A 20,377-nucleotide genomic window follows, 5' to 3' on the forward strand; every position below is an offset into this window, starting at 1 on the left:
GGAGTTCAGCGTGAAGTTGTAGTACAAATGAATTGGCTGGGCGGGAAGAAGGCCTAAGTCGCTAAGAGGCTCCTTCAGTACTCTGTTCCCAYTGAAATCAAGCCCGGGATATATGTGCGCGTACGTGAGCGTGCGYGCGTGCGTATGGTGCGTAGGCTGTACCCGTCATCTCGGCTCCTTGGTGAGAGGCGCCGGCCTGACCCGAACAGGAGCAAAGCGCTCAGGTTGCCTCTCTGAGGGACCGTTTTGACAAGGGCTAAGGAATGRCCTCGTTCCTGGTCTTCATGGCAGAGTAATGTCCAGGCTAGGGGGGTAAATTGCCAGTCCCACCGCTGGCTGCTCTCCTTGGAGCAGCTTCTGGGGGACGCGGCGTTGCCCGAGACCGGGCCCGTGCTGCGTGGGTCCGGCTGATGGCTTTGGACAGAGCAGCGCTCCCACGCTGCGAGTGCCAAGACACTGAAAGCTGGTGTCCTTTTTGCAAGCTGAAGATCTTAGGAAGAGATGTTAAGAGAGCTACTGAATACGAGGCTGACTTCAAGGTGCTGTGAACAAACCATTTGTCCTTTTTCACCATTGTATACAAGGTCTTTGATTTAATCTTAGCTTGAATGGAACAAAATAATGTTTTCCCTCCTATAACTTTGGCTAGTAGTAAATTTCTACCTGGTGATGATGATGATGATGATGATGATGATGATGATGATGATAGTACACAACAGGCTGCGTTCGGTGAGAGCAGTAGCTCTACATGCATGTGGGACGAGCAGGCTCTGTGGGTGGGAAGGATCTCAGGGGCAAGGCATAAACTTCACCCCATGGAGGATATGGAAGAAAGTTAGGGCATGGAAGGAATTGGGAGCAGCAACATAAGGTGAGGAGGAATAGCGTGAAGAACGTGAACTTCCTAAAGAAGAGGAAGCCAGTTCTTACCCTCAAGGTCCCGGTGAAGATTGCCAAGGGAACGGCGTGATTTTGGCAGGAGCAGCAGGGCGAGATGGGAGCTGAGGCCCTCTAGAAAGGGAAGTTGGCACCCAAGCACCTGATGCCACCTCATGGACCTTCATTCCAACCAGCTTGAGAGGGAAGCAAGAAAGGAATGGAAAGGCTTTGGTGAGATTTCTGAGAAGCAGCACCAGCAGAGCCAGAGCAGGAGGCTAGATGAGGATGGAGGCAAAAAGGAAAGAGGAACATTAATATTCTTGGGAGGACAGTAAAGCTGGAGATGGTTAAGAGAAAGTAGTATTGGGAAAGGAGAAAGAGAGTTTAGTGGTCAGGAGACTGGTGCATGGGCCATATCAATGTCATTCCTCCACCAGCATTGCCAAGTTTAGAGTTGTAATAACTATTTCTGAGTTACTGGAAGCAAAAAATACCCGGGAATTTTGTTTGTAACAAAACACGGGTATTAGGCTTGCCCAGTCCAGCAAGACCTGAAAAAATTTTGCCTAATCTTCCTCAAGCAGTTCGCTTCTGAACTCAAATCAGGCACAAGACCGTGTCACGGTACAAAAAAATCTTTCTAAGATGGTCACAACGTGGAAATGGGACGTGTAAGTGGGGAGTACCTGAGACTGTCCTCGTTATGCGCTCATCTGGAGTTTGCATGTAAGAGTAAAAAAATCATTTATGATCTTAAGATTAGTGCTGACGTGTGTAGTCACAATAGCTATTGCAGGGCCGTTCTTACTTAATAAGCTGCTTAATTAACTGAGTACGTTGGCTGCGTTTCTGGAAAGAGGCTGTAGATGTGCAGTGCAGATATATTAATTAGGAAGAAGATAATYGTCTGAATAACCCAGCCGCGCGGCTGCAGCGGTGACTGCAATGCACAGAGCGCTGGCGGGCAGGCTTGCAACTCCCCGCTGTTATAAAAAGAAAGGGCTGAGCCAAATATTTTGTAGAGACAGTGGAGGATTTTGCAAAGCAGGACCCTGCGCTACGTCGGGCACCCCATCCGGCRCGCGGCGCTCTGCCCGCTTGCTGCGCAGCTCCGGGCAGCGAGGTGAGCGAAGGGGGCRCATGGGCTTCCGCACCGGATTTTTATTCCGGTCACTGGAGCCTGCAGTTATTAGAAGAACAAACACAGTTATGCCATCCTGGGGGACTGGCACACACATAAATCCGGGTATGCGGCCTGCCTCTAGCGCGGCTTGTGTATGGATCCACCGTTTTTTTTTATTATTTTAACTGGGTTTGCTGCAGCTGTTGCGCTGAAAGGAACCATATAACACTCCGGGGAAAGAGAGACTGCGGAAATCCTCGAATTAATATCCATTAGGAAGAGTAACTTTTAAATAAATTGCTTGTTTATCTGGTTAAAACTCTTATCCCTTGCGTAAGAATAAGGAACTATCTCACTAGTTCTGGACCTTTCCTAGCTCCCAGCTAATCAATTAAGAGTGCCATAAAAAATTAAACAAGAGCTTATTCTCCCACTGCCTGTGGTCCTGCTCGGTGATGGTGATCTATTTTTGTGATAGCTTGGGATACAAAGACTTTCTGAAGAACAGAGGGTGGTGGTCTTTGAATGTAACTGGTGCCAGTGATTTTCAGTTTGGCTTTTGTGAAAATATTTTGAGCATCAGATAACTCAACGTTAGTTATTATCTGCGCACATGAATCCCTAACTCCCAGTCTTGCCATCAACTAATAACGGTGCACATCCATGTATTATATTAAGTGTACTAGACTTCGCGTGGCAGTCTTAACCTCGCCGTTGTCCGTGCACAGTACGTGATGGATCCGTAGTTTTCAGAAACAGAAGTCAGGTTCTTCTGTTAACCTTGGGTCAGCCGCCAAAACCGTGCCGCCTCGCCGCGGTTGCTCCTGCCGTYGATGCCCTGTTCCCAGTTTCACCACTGCCCTCTCCTTCCCGTGGCTGGGGGACGGGACCCCCGAATGTGCCACCCGCCTTGTCCCTCTGCAGCCTCCTGCCCCAGAGGAGCCTCCTGGGGACCCTTCCAGGCAGCCTGCGCTCACCTCTCCCTCTCCCTCGTCTTCGACGGCGGCACCGTCCGTGCAGCCGCCCGGCGCTTCCCAGGCTGGCGTGTCTCCAGATGTCACTCGATCCCATCTCTGTGCCTTTGCCAAGCTGCGGCTTCTCTTCCAGGTTTTGCAGTCTCCTGTCCTCAGCTTTTTTGTTTCACGCAAGTTCGCAGTCACGTCCATAACTGAGTGTGGGCGATTACCAATATAGCGCCCATATAGTACTAAAAAATAATAATAAAGAAACCCCCGTGATCTGGGCTGCCAGAGACTTGGTTCTCACACCTCAATAACTCACAAGGTTGTAGAGGTTTTTTTTAGGCTAGAAAAAAATGAAAGCCTTAGAGGTAAGTTAAGAATGAGATAAAACAAGGCATAGGCTTATTGAAGGTAGATTGTACCAAACTAGCCTGTTAATCTCCTGAGATGGCAGCTGGTTTCCTAGGCAGGGGAAATGCAGCGGGTATCGTCTATCTTGATTTCAGTAACCTGCCACCAAGGAAAGCGTGTGTGAAGGTTTGGATTAACGGAAGAATTGCAGAACCGATAAGAAACTGGCCAGAGAGAAATGARGTTGTGTTGAAAGGGGAAACTCTGGGCTAGGAGAGGGTTGTTAGGCTCATGATTTTGAAGGTTTTCACGTCAGCTTTGCCAAAACTAACCGCGAGCTTGGCTGCCTCCGACATTTGCTCTTGGGCCAGCGGAGCAGGCACCGTGCAGAGAAGGTCTGCAACACCGTGCTAAGAAAGAAGAGGGGGCCTGAGGGCTGTCTGAGTAACACGGGTGATGATTAGAAGACTGTGSTATTTATTAGCTCGAAGTGCAAAGTCACGTCGTCGAGCCGCCGCGCGGGGCAGTCCGCCCCCCGGCCCCCCRGCCCCGCTACGGCGCGCYTTACTGGCARGTTTCGTGTTACAAAATTCGCACGTTATCCCTRCAACCAATTCCGGCTGTTCCCGGGAAAGGATGAAAATCAATTTCTGTGGCCGAGCTGAAAAGCAAAAATTGTCGGCTTACCGTACTGTTGCAGGCAGTAAAAATATAACATTATATGGGGAAATCTGTAATTAATTGGAGCATAAATAGCAAAACCTCAGCTCAAACCTCTGCCTATTTCCTTCCTGCTGTTGCGCCTTACAGAAGCCAGGATCTCTGCTGAATAGCGTAAGTGACATTTCGTTACTGTGGATTTGCTTTGATGAATAATGTTTCATGCTATTGGCCTAGAAGAAATACTACTGTAGTAACTAGCTCATGATTCCTTTCTGATTTTTTTTTGCTATATTTCCTAAGTGATGCATGTCTCGAGTAAAAATATTTACACTAATTCTTGGTAACAGTAATTAATTTTTCCCCRAGTGTGAAAAATATGTGTCTGATCAACACATGAAGAATACTTTGCTATTGCTTTTTAAAAACACATCAGGCCAATAACAGTTTTCATATTATAAGGAGTTAGTTTTATTTTTCACTTTTTATTAGTAGCTTTCTGCGTTGTTAGCATGCTCTTTAGTGATGTAAGGCTGGAGTCCCACATCAGTAGTGTTGCAACTCAAATKATATCCTTAGACATATGGAGATGAATGGAATAGGTTGAGTTAAATAAAATTAATGAACTCATCTATTCATTTACATCAATCAAAAGGAAATTTGTTGTAAGTGATGCATTAGTATTGTGTATTTTGGACTAGTACCTATTTAATTCCTTATGATGATTCTTACGGGTTGCTAGTCATCAAACATGTTTGCAAATATTTTTATGCCAGTGATTACAATTTCTTACGCTGACTAGGAGGATGTGTTAGGTTTATGTCCACTTATTGAAGCATATATAGAGCTTTATGTGCATTTACTGCATCCCTGTTTTTATTATGGTAGAAGATGTTGGTTGATTTTTTTTCAATTAGGTTATTTTAAAAACCCATCATCTCTGTCAAAATGTGTTTGACTAAAATTAGAATTCATAGATATTCAGAATTCGGATAAAATGCACAGAACCATTTTAAAGAAGCACCATTTGAAAATGGTTAAAATTACCTCAAACGTGATGAGTATACAATAAAGAAAGTTTTTGTGAGCATCTTCTATATTTAAGATTTGCTCGTTAGAATCCAGGAATTTCTTACCTGCAATAAGGAGGTGGAGCTGATTGCTTCTGCTGCCATGTCCATCCGAATTTTAGAGCAGGTGAGGCAGGTTTCTCACCTGGCTCCTCTTGGCAGAGTAGAGCAGAAAAACACGGTTTTAGGCTTTTAGGCAACTCCTTGTGGAGTTTGCAGCGTGAATAGAGCTCATAATTAAAGTTGACTTGTTGAATGAATTGAAATGAAACAAAAAAAATTGAAAGCCAGGATCTGCAGGAGGCTGGTTAAACCCTTGAACAAACTCTGAGTTCACGTTTCAGTCCTTTCTGCCTGCCAGGCGATGTGAGCTGCCCTCAGCAGAGGCCTCAGCATGCGAGTGTTGCTCAAAAACTAAATATCCAGTCTGGGACATTTACTGGGAGGAGGTTATGGGATTTCTTCTGTTATAAATTGGTTTTTATCCTGCCGGAGTCATGCCTCGCAACAGCTACGGTGACTCTCTGGTCAACGTAAGCTGAGCTGGTAGGAGCTAAGCGGCGTCCGCCAAAGCACTGGCCGGTTCAGCTCCTGGAGTCTGTCTGCAGGTCGGGCGGTGCTGGGGGGCCGGAGCATCGCGAAGGCGCGTGGCGCGTTTCACGGGGGTTGTAAATTATGCGGGCAGCCTCGTTCGCTTGCAGAAGGCTCAGAGCTGATTTAGGAGTCTGCTGTCTGAGTTTGCAGATGGGATCAACAGAATACCCAATGGTACGAGTAGCTATAATTTTAATTCAGGACTGGACAGGATTCGGAAACCTGGGGTGTTTTGTCAGGCAAGGGGCTTCCAATATTTCAGGCTTTTCGTCAGGCACAAGATGAATCATTATATGTTAGAGAACACGTAATGCAGAACTGGAGTAATACGCTCCGTTCAAACGGATTGCAATGGTTCATTATCTGCCCCAAGCAGAACATTGCTTATTTTTCAGCTTTCTGATTCATTTGCCGTCATTTTTACCATATTTTCCTACTGACGATACCCAATAATTTAGCTAAAATAAAATCTCGTATAAAATGCTAGATTAAGTATTAAGTAGTTTTGATTACTGAAATACTTAGTTTCAGCACTAATGGAGTAGTCTTTGCATCAGGGATTTAAAACCATGCAGTAGCATCCCATTAAATGGTTGCTAATGATGCAATGGTCATGATGATGATGATGATGGCTGCTGATCTTAGTACATTTTTAATATTACAGATAACATGAAAATCTGGTTCTTCATTTGACAGGCATGTTGCGTAGATTTTACTAGTAGATGCTGATGCCTGCCCCTTCCCTTTTTGTAAGCACAAAAAAAAAAAAAAAAACCCCAGGAGACAAAGCAAAATTCCAGTCTTTTCATCCTGAACCGACTTGCTGAAGGGTCTATTAAGAAATAGAAATCCCTCCTCTTTCTGAAATGATTTTTACCTTATTTTTTATCTGACTTTTTACCTTATTTTATATATCCTTTCCTGCAAGATAACCCCTTTCTGATATAACCAGAAAGACTGTGTTTCCCATTTATGTAATTTTTACTGTTCTTTTCAAAGACTTTATCTTGTGGTTGTGGCTGAAAACGTTTTTGGCTGGTGTCATCAGCTTCTAAAGTAACCAGAGCAAAAGACGTCCAGTCTGTAACGAGATTGCTCCTGCCCTTATAAAAATAATGTATCACGAATTTGAGCGGCTGCTGCTAAAACCGTAGCTTTGATAAAAGAAACGAACACTATGAGGAGAAAAGACATAAAGTACTGAGCCGTTGTGTGTTTTATCAGACATGCGTTTGCTCCTTTTTTACAGCACAGGGTGAAGCTTAACTAAATGAGAGTATATAGAAAGGATTGGTCTGTAACGGGGCCGAGCCTGGGCTCGTTAAGGACAGCGGGAAGGTCCCAGTTCTCCGGGGTGTTTTCGCRTTCCCGGTCTTGAGCATCGCACCAGGAGTTGCGTACAGAAACGCTGACGGGCCGAGCTTTCGCCTGGATGATCCGCGCGTCTCTGCTGCGCCGGAGGGGCAAGAGTCGGCCTCGGGGCGCCCCGCTCGCGCCCCTCCTTGCCTCCTCCTCCTCGTCCCGAGAGCAGGAGAACCCCGCTAATTTCAGCGGGACCGAGGTCTGGCCCGTGTCTGCTCYTGGTGTTTGGGGAGGAAAGAGCAGGGTCGGGATTTCGTTTGCTTTGCCTTTGCGAACCCGCCGCGAGAAGTTACCACGTTGCGTGGGTGATCGGTCTAGCTGGCTTCTCCCTGTAGCCTTTTCCTTCTTGCTTTCTTCAGGAGGAAACAAATGGAAATATTTCCAGGAATCGGTGATGCTGGGCTGCTTCCACATGGCGGATCTTACTCAGCAGCTGAGTAACGGGGCTTACTTAGCTACTGAGTTTGCAGAAGCTACAGGGTGCATCATTTCGTCTTTCCGCTGGTGTTCCAGTTCCTTCCTGGGAATTGCTGCTGGGACATAGAAATGTCTGCTCACAAACTGTGCTTGAGAAAAGGAAGCCGTAGAGATGAGCTTACTGCAAAAATATCCCTAAGAGAAATGAAAGTCTTCGCTTACAAAAGGTCACCAGAAAAGTGGCGGTAGGATCACACAGTCAGGTTGCACAAGGGAAAAACATTCTTGCCTTTTATGTTGGGTTTTGTGCTGACAGTCCAGAAATCTCGAGCTTTGCTTATTTAACTTAATGAAATTGAGGAATTAACTTGGCTCGTTTTGTGCTCTGCGAGTTGTATGTGACCTCAGCAGCTCGCAGAGCCGTAGTACTAGACAGTTTGTGTTCCTTCCCTGGATGTAGTTCGTAAGAAAAGCACATATTTCAAGGAGGGCTATAATATTCTTTGCATGTCTTCAAATTCTGAGATTATTTGCGGTTAAAACAAAGTCAAGCTCAATGTCATATTATTCCTTGGCTTAATGGAAAAAAAAAGAGATCATCGCTGGCTTTATTGAAAGATGTGATTTTGGTGCCTGAAACAGAAGCAGCTTCCTTTTAATCTCCCGTAAAAACAGACAGCCTTTCTCTGTTATTAAGTATTCTCTACAGTATATAATCCCATCAACGTAATGACTGTTTCTCCTTATTCATCACATTAACAAACGATAGAGTCTCGGGGGAGGTCTGGAGTCGTGCAGCAGATGAGCGGGCATGGGAGTCGTAGATTCATTTRCTTGGCTACTGCACTGACCCTTCAGGTCTTGAGATAAACTTCACTGGACGGAGGAGTAAAACYGCATGGGAGCAGATGCTCCGCTGCTCTGGTGCTGCTTCTGCAATGCCGAGGGAGGGGACACTAGTGAAATTTCCCAGGCAACAGCTTGGGGCAGGCTGTGGCTCTTTCTGAAGCCCATGGCACGCTGGCCAGGCAAGTGGTCAGGGTGGATGCTGCAAATTGGGTCTCAGATGACCTCGTGGAAAGTGCTGCCCAGTTGGGGGAGTTCAGTGCAGCTGAAGGACCAAAGCTCACATGAAAACGGCTGTGGTGGGGAGTCAGGAAAATATGGTCATGTCCGGTGACTACATGGTGTGCCCCTACCTCTGCTAGAGGATGAGGGCAACTGGTCGCGAAATGCACTGGCTTTGCTTACTGTGCTTACTGCGCTCTCCGGTCTGTGGTTGTCCAGGCCTATGGTTGTCCAATACCCTGGAGTAGTTGGGTATTCAAATGCAAGAGCCCTGCATCACCTCCAGTGCTGTCCATGTGGCTGCCACAGCTTCCCACCAAGCCCTTCGGGAGAGGGTGTGACTTGCCCTCAGGAAAGAGAGATGTATTTTGAGCAGTAATATCTTTATTCCCTCTGGCTGTACTATGGATACACTTCACACTTATCATGCAGGAAATAACAGAGGCTCGCTGATACTACTCTTTTAAAATCAAAGTATTAAAGCCACAGTGTGACAGTTTTCAAATTTTCCAGGCATCCCTCCCACCGGTGTTAATTGCCCCCCTGCTGATCCTGTTGCAAAGTTGTTTGCTCTTCTGATACGCAGTGCTTGTTCAGTGCTGTGCTAAACCTTTGTTGCTCAGCAGTAAAAAAAATAAGGTTCAGTTTATGCAAATGCCATTGAAATGAGTTTGATATAGTGCTAAACAGTCACATTTTTTTGATTGCAACTCTTGGGTTTTTGTTTGTGTTATTTTAGAGATAATTCTGTGGAAGTAAATGTCTTAACAAACTCCCTTCTGGCATTAGTGCAGTCCCATACCAGTGTTTTAACAACTTGCTAGAGCTCCCAAGCAAATATTTGTTGTTGGAGCTGGCAGCTGGTCCTCTCCTGAGYCTGGAGTACCCAGGTATCCAAGTAGGGTTGCCAGTGGTCATTAGTAGATGCGAGGCCCCCCATGAAGTTAAATGGCAAGAGCTAGGAAAAGCGGGACTGCGGCTGCCCGGGCAGTGAACGAACACCGTTTGATTGTATCTTTGTCTGACGTAGGGTTTGATGACCTACATGCTTGTGCTGATCCTGGAGCACCTGAACAYGGATACAAGACACCCAGTGCAGGTGTTTTCTTTGAAAGTGTGGTAGTCCGGTTTCATTGCCAAGAAGGATACAGGCTTAATGGTACTTCAAAAAAACTTTGTGTGAGACACTTTAATGGCTCCCTGAGCTGGAAACCAAGTGATAAACCTGTGTGCCTACAAGAAGGTAAGTCAGTTTTGTTAAAGCAGTTCACCAGCGTCGGTTGTTCTCACTTATGCATGTGCCACGTCCGTGTGTCTCAGCACAAAACACAGACGGCTGGAGTCCATTTCACAGGATCTTATTTGATACATTTTTAAGTTTCCCGTCCATAATTCCCATCCATCAGTCAAATTTCCATTGTGAGAGGTAATGTGTGCATGTGGGTTGAAAGGGAACCTTAAGAATAAAAAGATAAAGCACTTTGATTAGTTACAAGTTGATATGGAGAGGAAAAAGCCTGCAATATCAATAAACTATTTGTAACTATTTGTTAAAGCTGTTCACTTGATATTCCTTTCTCTAATATCTTACTAGGAAAATATAATTAATTTCCAGTGCTACTAAACCTGTTAATCGGGATTTAAATAATGTTTTTTATTACATGTGCATAATTCATACAGGAGAATCACATATGCATGGGATGCAGTAGCTTAGAGTCACAGTAGAAGTTGACTTTGAGATAATTCAGACTGTTATGGCATAAAACAACTTGATTTTTATTATGTTACATTTTTCAAAGTGTATCTGGCTTTAAGTAATTAGGACATTAAATTACTTTCTTCTTCTAGGAGTTGGATAGAAACAGGATTAGTTTGAGTATCATAAAAGAAAATTTGGCCAAAAATGTGTCCAAACAAACTATGTATATCACCAAGCATATTAAAGCAATAACTTGTTATTTATGCTGATTTATTTTTGGTCAACAGAGCTATTAAAATCAAGAGACGTAAGAAGTGCTAGTTAAATCAAGTATGCATGATTCAGTGTTGGGACTGCTCCACTGAAGTCATTAGCAATTTTCTGATTGATTTCAGGGTGGAGCTCTCCGTCAGGAGGCTCTCCGTCATTTAAGATAAGATAAACACAGGGACTATATTCAAGAGAAGTAGTCAAAGACTTCTGTGGCTCATGAGCACACTAACTGTGTAGGATGTGTATAAGAACTGCAAGCACTTGTTCACGACAGTGGGTGCGTAAATACGGGGATCTGATGCTTATGACCAGGGCACRTGGTGGCTGGTGCTGCAGCGGGAGCAAGCATGGGCAGGGAGCACCAGGCTCAGGGCGCAGGCATGAAGGGGGCAGCCCTGAAGAGCGGCCTCTGTGAAAGCAGGGCGTGAAATGTGTGAGAGAGTGGCCAGAGTGAGCTGGGAAGAAGTCCATGGTCTTTCAGGTAGCTGCCCCGTTGGCCAGACTCCTGGGCAGATGTGAGGCTGCAGGCTGTGGAGCCATGGCAGATGAAATCTTGAGCTGTTTTGTGGTACGCACTGAGATTATGGAGAAGGGAAAGGCAGCCTGGACCARTAACACCAGCTTATAAATTATGCTGCCTGACAGAGAAAAGGTTACGATCCCTTATTTGTTGTCTGTAAGGACAGTGAAACTTGGAGCTTTTCTGTGGCCAAGACCAAGAGCTTATGGATGAGTATAAAGGAAGGAACCTGATCCACTGGAAAGCTTGCCAAGAATTATGTAGAGGTCGAACAGGGATGGTAGGATGAGATGGATGGAGTCAGATTCAGCTGTTGGAGGGAAGACCACGAGCGAATGGGACATAAGGCTGTCCCAGCCCGTGGAGAGGGGTCAAGGAGATGAGCAGTGGAGTGCCAGCATGGGACTCATTAAAGAGAGCATAGTGTGCCTTCCCAGCAGGAGGAGGAGGCATCTTTGGAGAAATCACCCAAGTGGGGAAGTCAAGAGAGTAACAGAAAGTCCCATGGTGGGACTTTCCTCTTAGGATCAGAGGTGGTACCCAGAGAAGTGGGATTGTGAGCCTTGACGGAGATCCTAAGGGACATTGAACAGCATGAATCCCAGCTGCTGGAGGAGCCACAGGCTTTACCAGACATGGGATGTGGACACACAGGTCAGTGTATCCATCAGGCAAGTCACGTCTTTAAYGTGTCTTTGTGGAAATACAGTGCCGCACTCTCAACCAGAAGGAGCCTGGGAGCTTTGGGGAAGTGTAAGAGAAGTGTGATCCATCCCAGCTCTGCTAGGAGGGATCGTTGACATGGAGGTCACAATTCAGAGAGCTGGATCTAGTTTTAAAGGAGATTTCACAACAGAACCGTGGGCAGACAGATTGTTTGGAGAAGGTGTTGGGAGGGAGCATCCAGAGGCTGGGGAGAAGTTAGGGGAGAAAGTTCCAGGGACAAGTGTGACCACTGCAGTCAAAAGGGGCCAGCACTGCAGTGTAAGGACATACTGTTGTTAATCACTGTACCCTCAGCACTGAATATATTTCAGCTGATTTTCAAAGTTGAAATTACAGGTAAGCACGAAGAAATGTTTAGAGCAGAGCTGGCAGAGAAAAAACCCTGAAATTAAATGAAATRAGGGAATAGGGAGTGCTTGTCATTTTATCAGAGGATGCTGATGGAGAAGCTGTGATACCTAAACCTTGGACATACGTGTAGGTAGGATAAAACTCTGACAACGGAGCACAAAGCACAAAATTATTTGCAGTTCTCCTCTGTCCAGTGTCAAAACAGCTAGTACAGTACCCTTGCAAAACCTGGGCGTGAATCAGCAGCCTCACTGATAACTCACGCGCCCTTTAAATGCGCGTCTCCAATCGCTGAAGGCTGACGAAAGGGGAGAAAAGGGTATCAGGGCACTGGTACTTCTGAATATTGGTGTTCAACACCGTGTCCTACTATGTGACAATGCATTTAATATCCACGAAAAATAGTGATGGAGTTACTGAGCCTCCTGAATCAGTCTGCCAAAGAGATGCGTAACAGTCAAGGGAATTCTGTTTTTTCTGATGCCGTGTTAAGGACCTGGACTTGAGGGCCTCATTGGAGCTCCTCAGGTGGAAGGATTAACAGAACACTTTCATTACAATAAGGAATCCCGTGGGCGTCAGTAAAGCAAGAGTGGCCGTCTTTTAGCGGTTGGCTTCAACTGCTTCTAATGGGGGCAAAGGCAACTCCAAAGAAGCAACCTGATGCTTTTAAAAATAGTGTGTGTGAAATGCACACCCTCTCCTGCCAAAGGCATCTACGGCGAGTGCCGTTGTTCATCGAATGGTTTGTTAAGGAAAAACACGTGCAGAGTGACAACAGAAGAGTATGTCTAAACTTGGTATTGGAGCTGCAGAGAAAAGCTGTAATACTTGCAGGGTTTTTTAACAATGCGGGTAGCTTCTGAGAATGTTTTTGTGCATTTTGGAAATAGTAGCTGTATCAGCCATTGCAGCTGTTGAAATAGGCTTTACCATGCTTTGCTGAATATTCAGACCTCTTCCCTACAACCCCCACCTGTTAAGTGGAAATCTGGATGATGTGTCTGATCACAAGACCGTCAGTACCRGAATTGCCATTAACGTCAGTGTGATCAACAGTGACTGAGGTGATTTTTAGAAAAGAAATGGGAATTTGAGACTGTAATAGGCAACGTGACAGCAGTTGCTTAAGAGAGAATCGCTGATTTACAGTGCAGAGCACTTGAGGAGAAGTGCTCTGATCAAGCAAAGCCTTTCAGCTTGAGCATAACGTTAAGAGTTGTGTGCTTAAAATTAAGCATACACATAAATGCTTTTTTATCTGGACTCAAGAGTAGGACTCTGATTTGGGATTTAGTGAAGCAAGTGCATATGTACTTTCCTGATTAACAGTGCTTCCCTCAGGTATTTTTAAAAAATCCTAGGGTTTAGCAATAGACAAAAAAAATAGAAGACAGAATTAATTTTTGTTGTCGATACCTAATCTAGCCACTGATTCAGACAAAACACTAAGCCCAGGTTTGATGGCAATCCACGAGAGTTAAGAATTTAAGAGCTTTTTAGAATCTGATCCTTCTGTGAGCTGGGACCAGGACGCCCTGGAGGTTTGGGTGAGACAGGGAGGGGGCACACGTGGAGAGCAGCTAAAGGGGAATTACAGCAGTGCTCGTGGTTCTCCGCTGTCTGSTGACATAAGGAAAAGTCTCCTTTGCAGAAACTGTATAATAACGCATACAGAAATTTGTAGCAAGTGGTGGTGAAGTTATTTTTTTATTTTTTATAATTGAATTTTTAACATTTGTCATTATTAGCCATCGCAAGGTGAAATAACCTCTGTGTCCTCTTGACCTGTTTAAGGCAGCGGTCGATTGCCGTGTTTGCTCTGGCACGCTATACAAGCCTCTGGTCCTGTCCCGGTGTCTGTAAATGCCAGCTACTGCCATCTGGGTGGTTAAAATAGCTGTTTTATAGTAGGATTAGTACTCCAGAGCTTGAGCACTGAAAACTCTCAGTACTTGCAGTTCATTTGAAATTAATTTCAGGAGTTTGGATTTAACAGTGGATAATTACATACAGTTTTATATTTAGATGTCCATATAATTATTTTTATCTGYTTGCTAGGCCAATCTCTAATCACAAATTAAGCCTATTAATCCAGTACGAACTGTCACCCATTGTAGAATGTAATTGATTTTAAAATTAATAAATTTGCCTGAGATCTTTGTCCAATCAATTTGATTTTATAGTTCTGTCATTTCTTGTTAAGAGGCAGGCGATTTTAACTGTCAGTACAAGAATAAAGTTGCATGACTAGGTGTTCAGTAAATGCACTGTCAAAAATCGGTGTGCTGAGAGTTATATTCTCGTGTTGATCTACAGCATGTGCTTGTAACTTCCATCAATTCTAATGTGGTTATGCACATAAATGCCAAAGCTCTAGGTAGGAATTTTGTATTTATTGTTTAAGAGCCATATGTCAGGTTGTTCACACTTTAGCCTATTTTCCCCTACTGTGATAATGTGGCTGCTGAGACCGTTGCTGTACTTGGAGCAAACACCACCTCTTTCCTGTGAGGTTGAATCTAAATTTGCAGTCTGCTTGGGGGTGGCAAACCAATCTAAGAGCTGTGCCTGTCTGCCCCAGCTCTTCTGCGGGTGGAGACCTTGGAGGTGTCCTCAGAGCCTCACGCTCCCCTTGGCAGGGGTGAGGAACTGGTGGTGAAGGTGGTGGACTAGAGCGTGGGTTGGCCACCGTTTTCCTGTATGACATTTAGCGCTTTCTCTATGCCTTTCTCCCCAGTCTGAGAGATGACAGGAATATTTCTTTTCTCCCATTTTTTGTCTGCCTTGCCCAGTGTTTGTTGATTCTTAAGCCTGGATTCAAACTACATATGATATGTTCAACTTGTCCTTATCGCAGTGGCCACCAATCTTAGGTGAAGTCTCTGTGCGCTGTCGTAATGCAAGCACAGACACAAGAAGGAGTATCTAATGTGCACTGAAATACAGTGTTTGCCATCTACAGAACAATGCTACTAACAGCATACTATGGGTTTAAATAATGCTACTAACACCATACTATGGATTTAATGCGACTTAAAAAGAAGAGAGAATATAAATCCTTAGTGTTGGTTTTAAGAGGGCAAGGTTGTGTCAGGTGAGCTGTCCCAACACTCAACACGTTCTTCACACCATCCCTCTCATCCCTGCTCCTCCTCCCCAGTCCTCTCCATCCCAGCAAGCAGACGTCATGGCTAGATGTTGCCAAGCTGCTCCACAGCGAACGGCATAGGAGCCGTGGGTCTCTCCATATTGGGAGGTTGTTGTTGAATCCTGCCTGCCGGCTGGGAGAAAGCGCCCCAAGAGATGATGCGCTGCTTGCCCATGGAGCAAAGCGCCATGGCTAGAGTGTTCGGTAGGGAAATGTCGCACTTTGGACCCCAGAATATCCTCCTGTAGTCGGTGGGCACGTGGCTTGCTAAAGCCAGGAGCTCCCTGTATGCAACTTGGAGAAAGTCAGGCCGAGGTGAGCCATGGTACCCGGCGCGCTGGATGAAGGATGCTGCYGCTGTGCGCCTGGAAGAGAAGGAGCAGGTCCCCAACGAGGGCTTTCTTCTGGCTGTCCCATTTTAATATTTACACAGTAGATACAAGCACATCATGTAAAACTGCCAGCAAAGAGTGTAAGTCATAGCCACTGCTATTTGATGCTGGTTAAGGACCGTGTATTCCATTAAATGGTTTAGCGGTTGCCACGGATTTGCTGAAAAGTACTCAGAATAAAGCAGTTTATTATCTAGGACAAGACATTTTAAAATGCAGCCACTTAATCGCAGTCCTTCCAGACAGAGTTTGTGCCAGYTTACCGGGCTGTTTGCAGAGAGAGGGCTACTTCAATCTGTTCCTGGATAAGTGCTAAACGATACCARCTCAGCCAGCAGAAACAATTTGCTCGTAAGACATCAGGAAGAAGAGAGTAATATTGTGGATCCGTCCGTCTCGTGTTTAGCTGGGGCTTGCAATAGGCCTGYTATCAAAAGCAGCTGGGATGCAGCAGGCGAATAACGGCGCAGTGAGCAGCTCATCGCTGCGGCCTGCCGMCGTTCATCCGATTAAAACGATTTCATCTCGAGCTCCCTCCCTCTGTAACTTCCTCTGAGAGAGTCCTGCCAGGCTCAGGCACTTTATACACAAATAAATTGGAATAAAGCTTCYGGGCGCAGGTTGTCAGGCTCCAGTCTCAGCTGGAGAAGCAGCAGCCTCCCCCTTCGTATCCCTCAAATCTAGGTGTTCCCAGAATAACAGCTCACCTCGTTTGCCTCAGTGAAGAGATGAGTTATGAAATACGTTTTTATTTGTCGTTTGCCTGTGCTGTGCGAAATCACAGCTGATGGGGCTCGGAGGTTGTGCTGCTCGCAAACAAGCCGCCTGAAAGCGAGCTGCGGCCGTGGCTGTACTCTGTGCGTGCTGACAATTAATCGCTAAATACAAGGTCGGAGTCACCGCTACCTCTTCAGAGCAATTACCCGTGATACTAGCAAAAAGTTTCTCTCCTATTCAAGTCTCAAGGGAYGTTAGAAACTTCTTTTTTTTTGACAAATACTGCATTCCTAAATGAAGATCGTTATTTTTTTTGCGGTGTAAGTGTTGGAAAAGCAGCATAAAGCAGGTTTAGATCATCTTTGCTCTCTTTATTTTTATTTGAAACGCTGTTTGGATTTTGATGTCTGGAAATTTTTATCTCTATGCCATGAATTGGCTGCTGCCAGACAAACGGATAATTTCAAGTGTATTTTTTCCGATATTTATTTTTTTTCCTCTCTTTGTTTTAATCTTACTTTGCATTTATGAGGAGGATTAGCTTTGAGTCACCTGGACTATGCCTTCATATCTTCTTGCCTGTCTCTTAATTACTCCRTATTGGCAGAGTTTTTTGGCTTGCCTCCCCCTTTCCACATCGTTCATTTATCAGCCTGCTGGTTTTTATTTTATATTTTTGTGTCTTTGGCACTGCCATATACGCCGAGGTGTAACAGCGTCTGATGCAGACACCACCRCCACGTAGTATGGTCCGTGCCTGGACACCACTGGTGACCTGTGGTCATTTCCATTCCTGACCACCTCTTAATGAACACGCGGGATGGCGCCGAGCCCTGTACGGGGACGGGATCGCCGAAGGCGTGTGAGTTCGGGCTCAGAAAATCTCCTGCTCGCGACCGGACGAGGCATTCCTGGGCCCTGCCGAGGGTGCCCGGGTTTCCTGCCGCCTCTCGCCGCCCAAAGCGCAGTTCTTCTCTRCTCCTCATCCCGGATCTGTATTTTATCTTTTCTTTTGCCCTGTCTTAGCACGGTCAAAGGGTTTGCCTTCGCACGGCCTTTCCYGTAGTTCAGCTCCGTAGTTTGCTCACGCGATGACTGCAAGGCRACAAGGAAAACCAGTCCCCTAAATGCTCCTAATTTTGTCTGCTTGAGGAGTCCGGGCGAGCGAGCTGTTACTGAGACCCATCGGCTTCTAGCACCATGCGACAGACTTGGCAGCCCGTGTTCAACTAGGGGAAGTGCGTGCTGACCAACATGCATTTTCTCCAGGCGGCTTAACCAGAGCAGTCGTGTTGACTGGCAACCTCTGCTGAAGAGCTGGCAGTGCTTTTTGTGTAACTAAGTTAATATTCTGTTTTTATAAAGTCACAGATTGCCTCGTTCCACACGTTGAAGGTGCAGAGATTCACGACAAGACGTACAGGGCTGGCGATAAGCTAATAACCAGCTATCACGAAGGCGTCCAGATCCGTTACCCTGACTTAGACAACCTGGGTTCAGTATGTCGAGATGATGGGACGTGGGATGATCTGCCCATCTGCCAAGGTTTATATGCCAGAACATCCTCCCATACAGCTCATGCACCTTGTGATAGTTTGCCAATATGTTTTTTCTACAGTTGTAAGGACATCTGTGATCTTACAAGCTCAGCTGTGCAGTCCTGGAGTAGCGCTAAGATGTTTTGGATTTCTCCTTCCCATCACTCACTGCAGGAAAGAAGATGCCACATTCTCCACACTCCAGTACTTAAAAYGTTACTTTAAATTTTCCTTTCTATTTGCTAGTCTAAAATTTGACACAAGCACATTTAGTTCCCCTGCTCTGCTCTTTCCTGCCCACGTTTCGTGCCCTGCGCTCGCCTGGCCGGTTTCCCCCGTGGCTGGCAGCGATGAGAGGCTACGCCAAGGCTCTTCGCGAGGTTTATTCCCGAGAGCCTCCAACCACATCCGGCRTTATCAGTGGTGATAGGTACCTTTCGATAACCAAATCCGAGACCTCGGCCAGTGTTTCTCACGTGAGTGCTTATAGTATCTTCCATCCCTTTAGATGTCCCTAAATTGGAATTGCAGGATCATTAATTCCACCTGCAAGTCTTTTTTCCGTTGGGAATCCTTTGACACAGCAGCAGTTTTAGTATTAGAGGTGGTTTATATGACTCTCTGTTGTAAGAAGAGGAATACATCTCATGGCTTATATGAACGACAGTCTGTATTTATTAAAGATCCTACCTCAAAATGAAGCTGCCATCTGCTAAACGGGTGAGTGTTTGCGAAACGAAACACTGCAGTTTTCCATCAAGCTGCCTCGGATTTGGGCTATATAACGTTTGCTCTGTCGGTATCCCAAGTGCAAGAGCTGAAGTTATTAACAGTGATGATTGCTTTGCCTGTAAAATGTAAATTCTTTACTGCTTTTCTAATGAAAAGACTGAGGGAGTTGCGGAATTCACATTCACAAGCGGATGGGCTGAGTAGCTGTAGATATGGGTGCAAATCCACTTTCAACTAAAAAAATACTCCATACAGCCTTGTACAAAGTGTCCTGTGAGGTTACCAGAATCCAAACGCATCCTTCCCGCTCGCTCCCCTGGGAGGAGCACATTTCTGCTGTGTCTCAAGGCTGCGTGGTAGATATCCGTACGCAGAATTCAGCTAAAAGCCATTACTGTAACATATCTACTGCTCGTGTCACTTAGCGCAACACGGAGCGGTCTTGGAGCGCAGGAATTTGCCAACAGCATCAACAATGTGGGATACTACTAAAAGTAATAAAATGGGTCTTATTTTTAATTGGCAATGAAATTATCAAAACTCAGAAATGCCTCTGCGATTTCAGGATGACATAGCTAAGAGACTGGGTTTTTTTGGTGAGCACACCATACAAGTTTAAGCACAAATCAGCGCTATGTAATCCATTTTTGAGAGGGTTAATTTGTTGGGTTTAAATAGACCCGGCCTCCCCTTCGACCGCCTTCTCCTCGCGCCCCACAAACGGCTGCTYCCAGGAGCTTTCTTAAAAAAATAATAATAATAATAAATATTTTTTTTCTTTTTACATTAAATCCAGACAGAGCAAAGCGGCTTTAAGTGCCCTCCTTTGAAAGCGTTTGTGGAGGTGATTTGCCAAAGGAGCGCCTGGCTCCGGGGGCCCGTTCGCGACCGCCCACCGGAGGCAGTGCCGGTGCTGCCGAGCAGAGGTTACTGCTGCTTCTTTATTTCCACGAGCACTTCCACGTCTGTCCTGATAACACTTCCTGCTCCGTAGGGTTAGYGGCAAACGGCGGCTAAGACGCTGTAGGAAACCATCGTAGTGCTTTTATTCTGCTGCAAACCGCTCCGCTTGCGGCTTTCAATACGTGTTCTTCTTCTGTAAGCCTTAAGGGAAGGAATTTCTTAAATTTGTGAGTAATCTCGCAAATGCCGTATGTCGATCTTAGGAATCTTTGCCTCTTTCTTAGGCCATGTAAACAGTGAATGTAGATGTACCTGATCGGGCGGTYGCCCCGGGGCCTGCCGGGCTCACGGTCGGTTTTGCACGGCAGAACCGCATCTCTGAAGCAGCAGCACAGCCGCATTTCGGGTTTTGTCTTTTCAGGCACCTGACGGCATTTATATTCTTTACAGGTAGAGTCCAAGCCCTTGCAGGTGGAAAGGCCCCGTCAGCCCCAGTAACGYGGGCTCCGGTGCTGCAGCGCCTCTGCAAGGGCTCAGCCCCGGCCCCTTCTGCACCCTGCCAAGCGCAGGAGCCCCGCGAGAAACTCTGCCGCGCTCAGGGCATCTCTGCTCTCAGGAAAGCAGGTCTTTCTGACAATAAAAGTCAGTGTGGCTTTATTTGTGACAGTGCATAAAAATTGCTTTACGTGGTACCGACGTGCAGCCAGCGTTGCAACGTGAGGCAGTTGCTTCGCAGAAACAGCTGTTTCGAGCTGATCGGGGAAGTCGCTGCAGCTGAGGCAGATGAGGACGTCTCGAGCTCGGGTTGCCAAGTGTCTGCTGTTTTGAGATCCTCTTCTTACATGCTTGCAACTTTTCCAAATTTAAAACATTCAGCTTGATTTGAGTG

The 20,377-nt window shown here is 45.8% G+C and overlaps 1 protein-coding gene across 1 annotated transcript in view; it reads left to right on the forward strand.

The window, feature by feature from the left end:
* The first annotated feature begins 608 nt into the window (after window positions 1-608).
* Window positions 609-20,377, forward strand: part of SUSD4 (sushi domain containing 4) — a 34,919-nt gene continuing 15,150 nt past the window's right edge. The window contains exons 1-3 of the mRNA XM_085311196.1: window positions 609-729; window positions 9,517-9,729; window positions 17,681-17,860. Of these exons, the coding sequence (XP_085167322.1) occupies window positions 609-729; window positions 9,517-9,729; window positions 17,681-17,860 (514 nt within the window). The remainder of the gene's footprint in view (window positions 730-9,516; window positions 9,730-17,680; window positions 17,861-20,377) is intronic.

This window comes from Rhea americana, unplaced genomic scaffold (genome assembly GCF_003343005.1).
Source record: "Rhea americana isolate MKP2758 unplaced genomic scaffold, rheAme1 scaffold_109, whole genome shotgun sequence".
Classification (NCBI taxonomy): Eukaryota; Metazoa; Chordata; class Aves; order Rheiformes; family Rheidae; genus Rhea; species Rhea americana.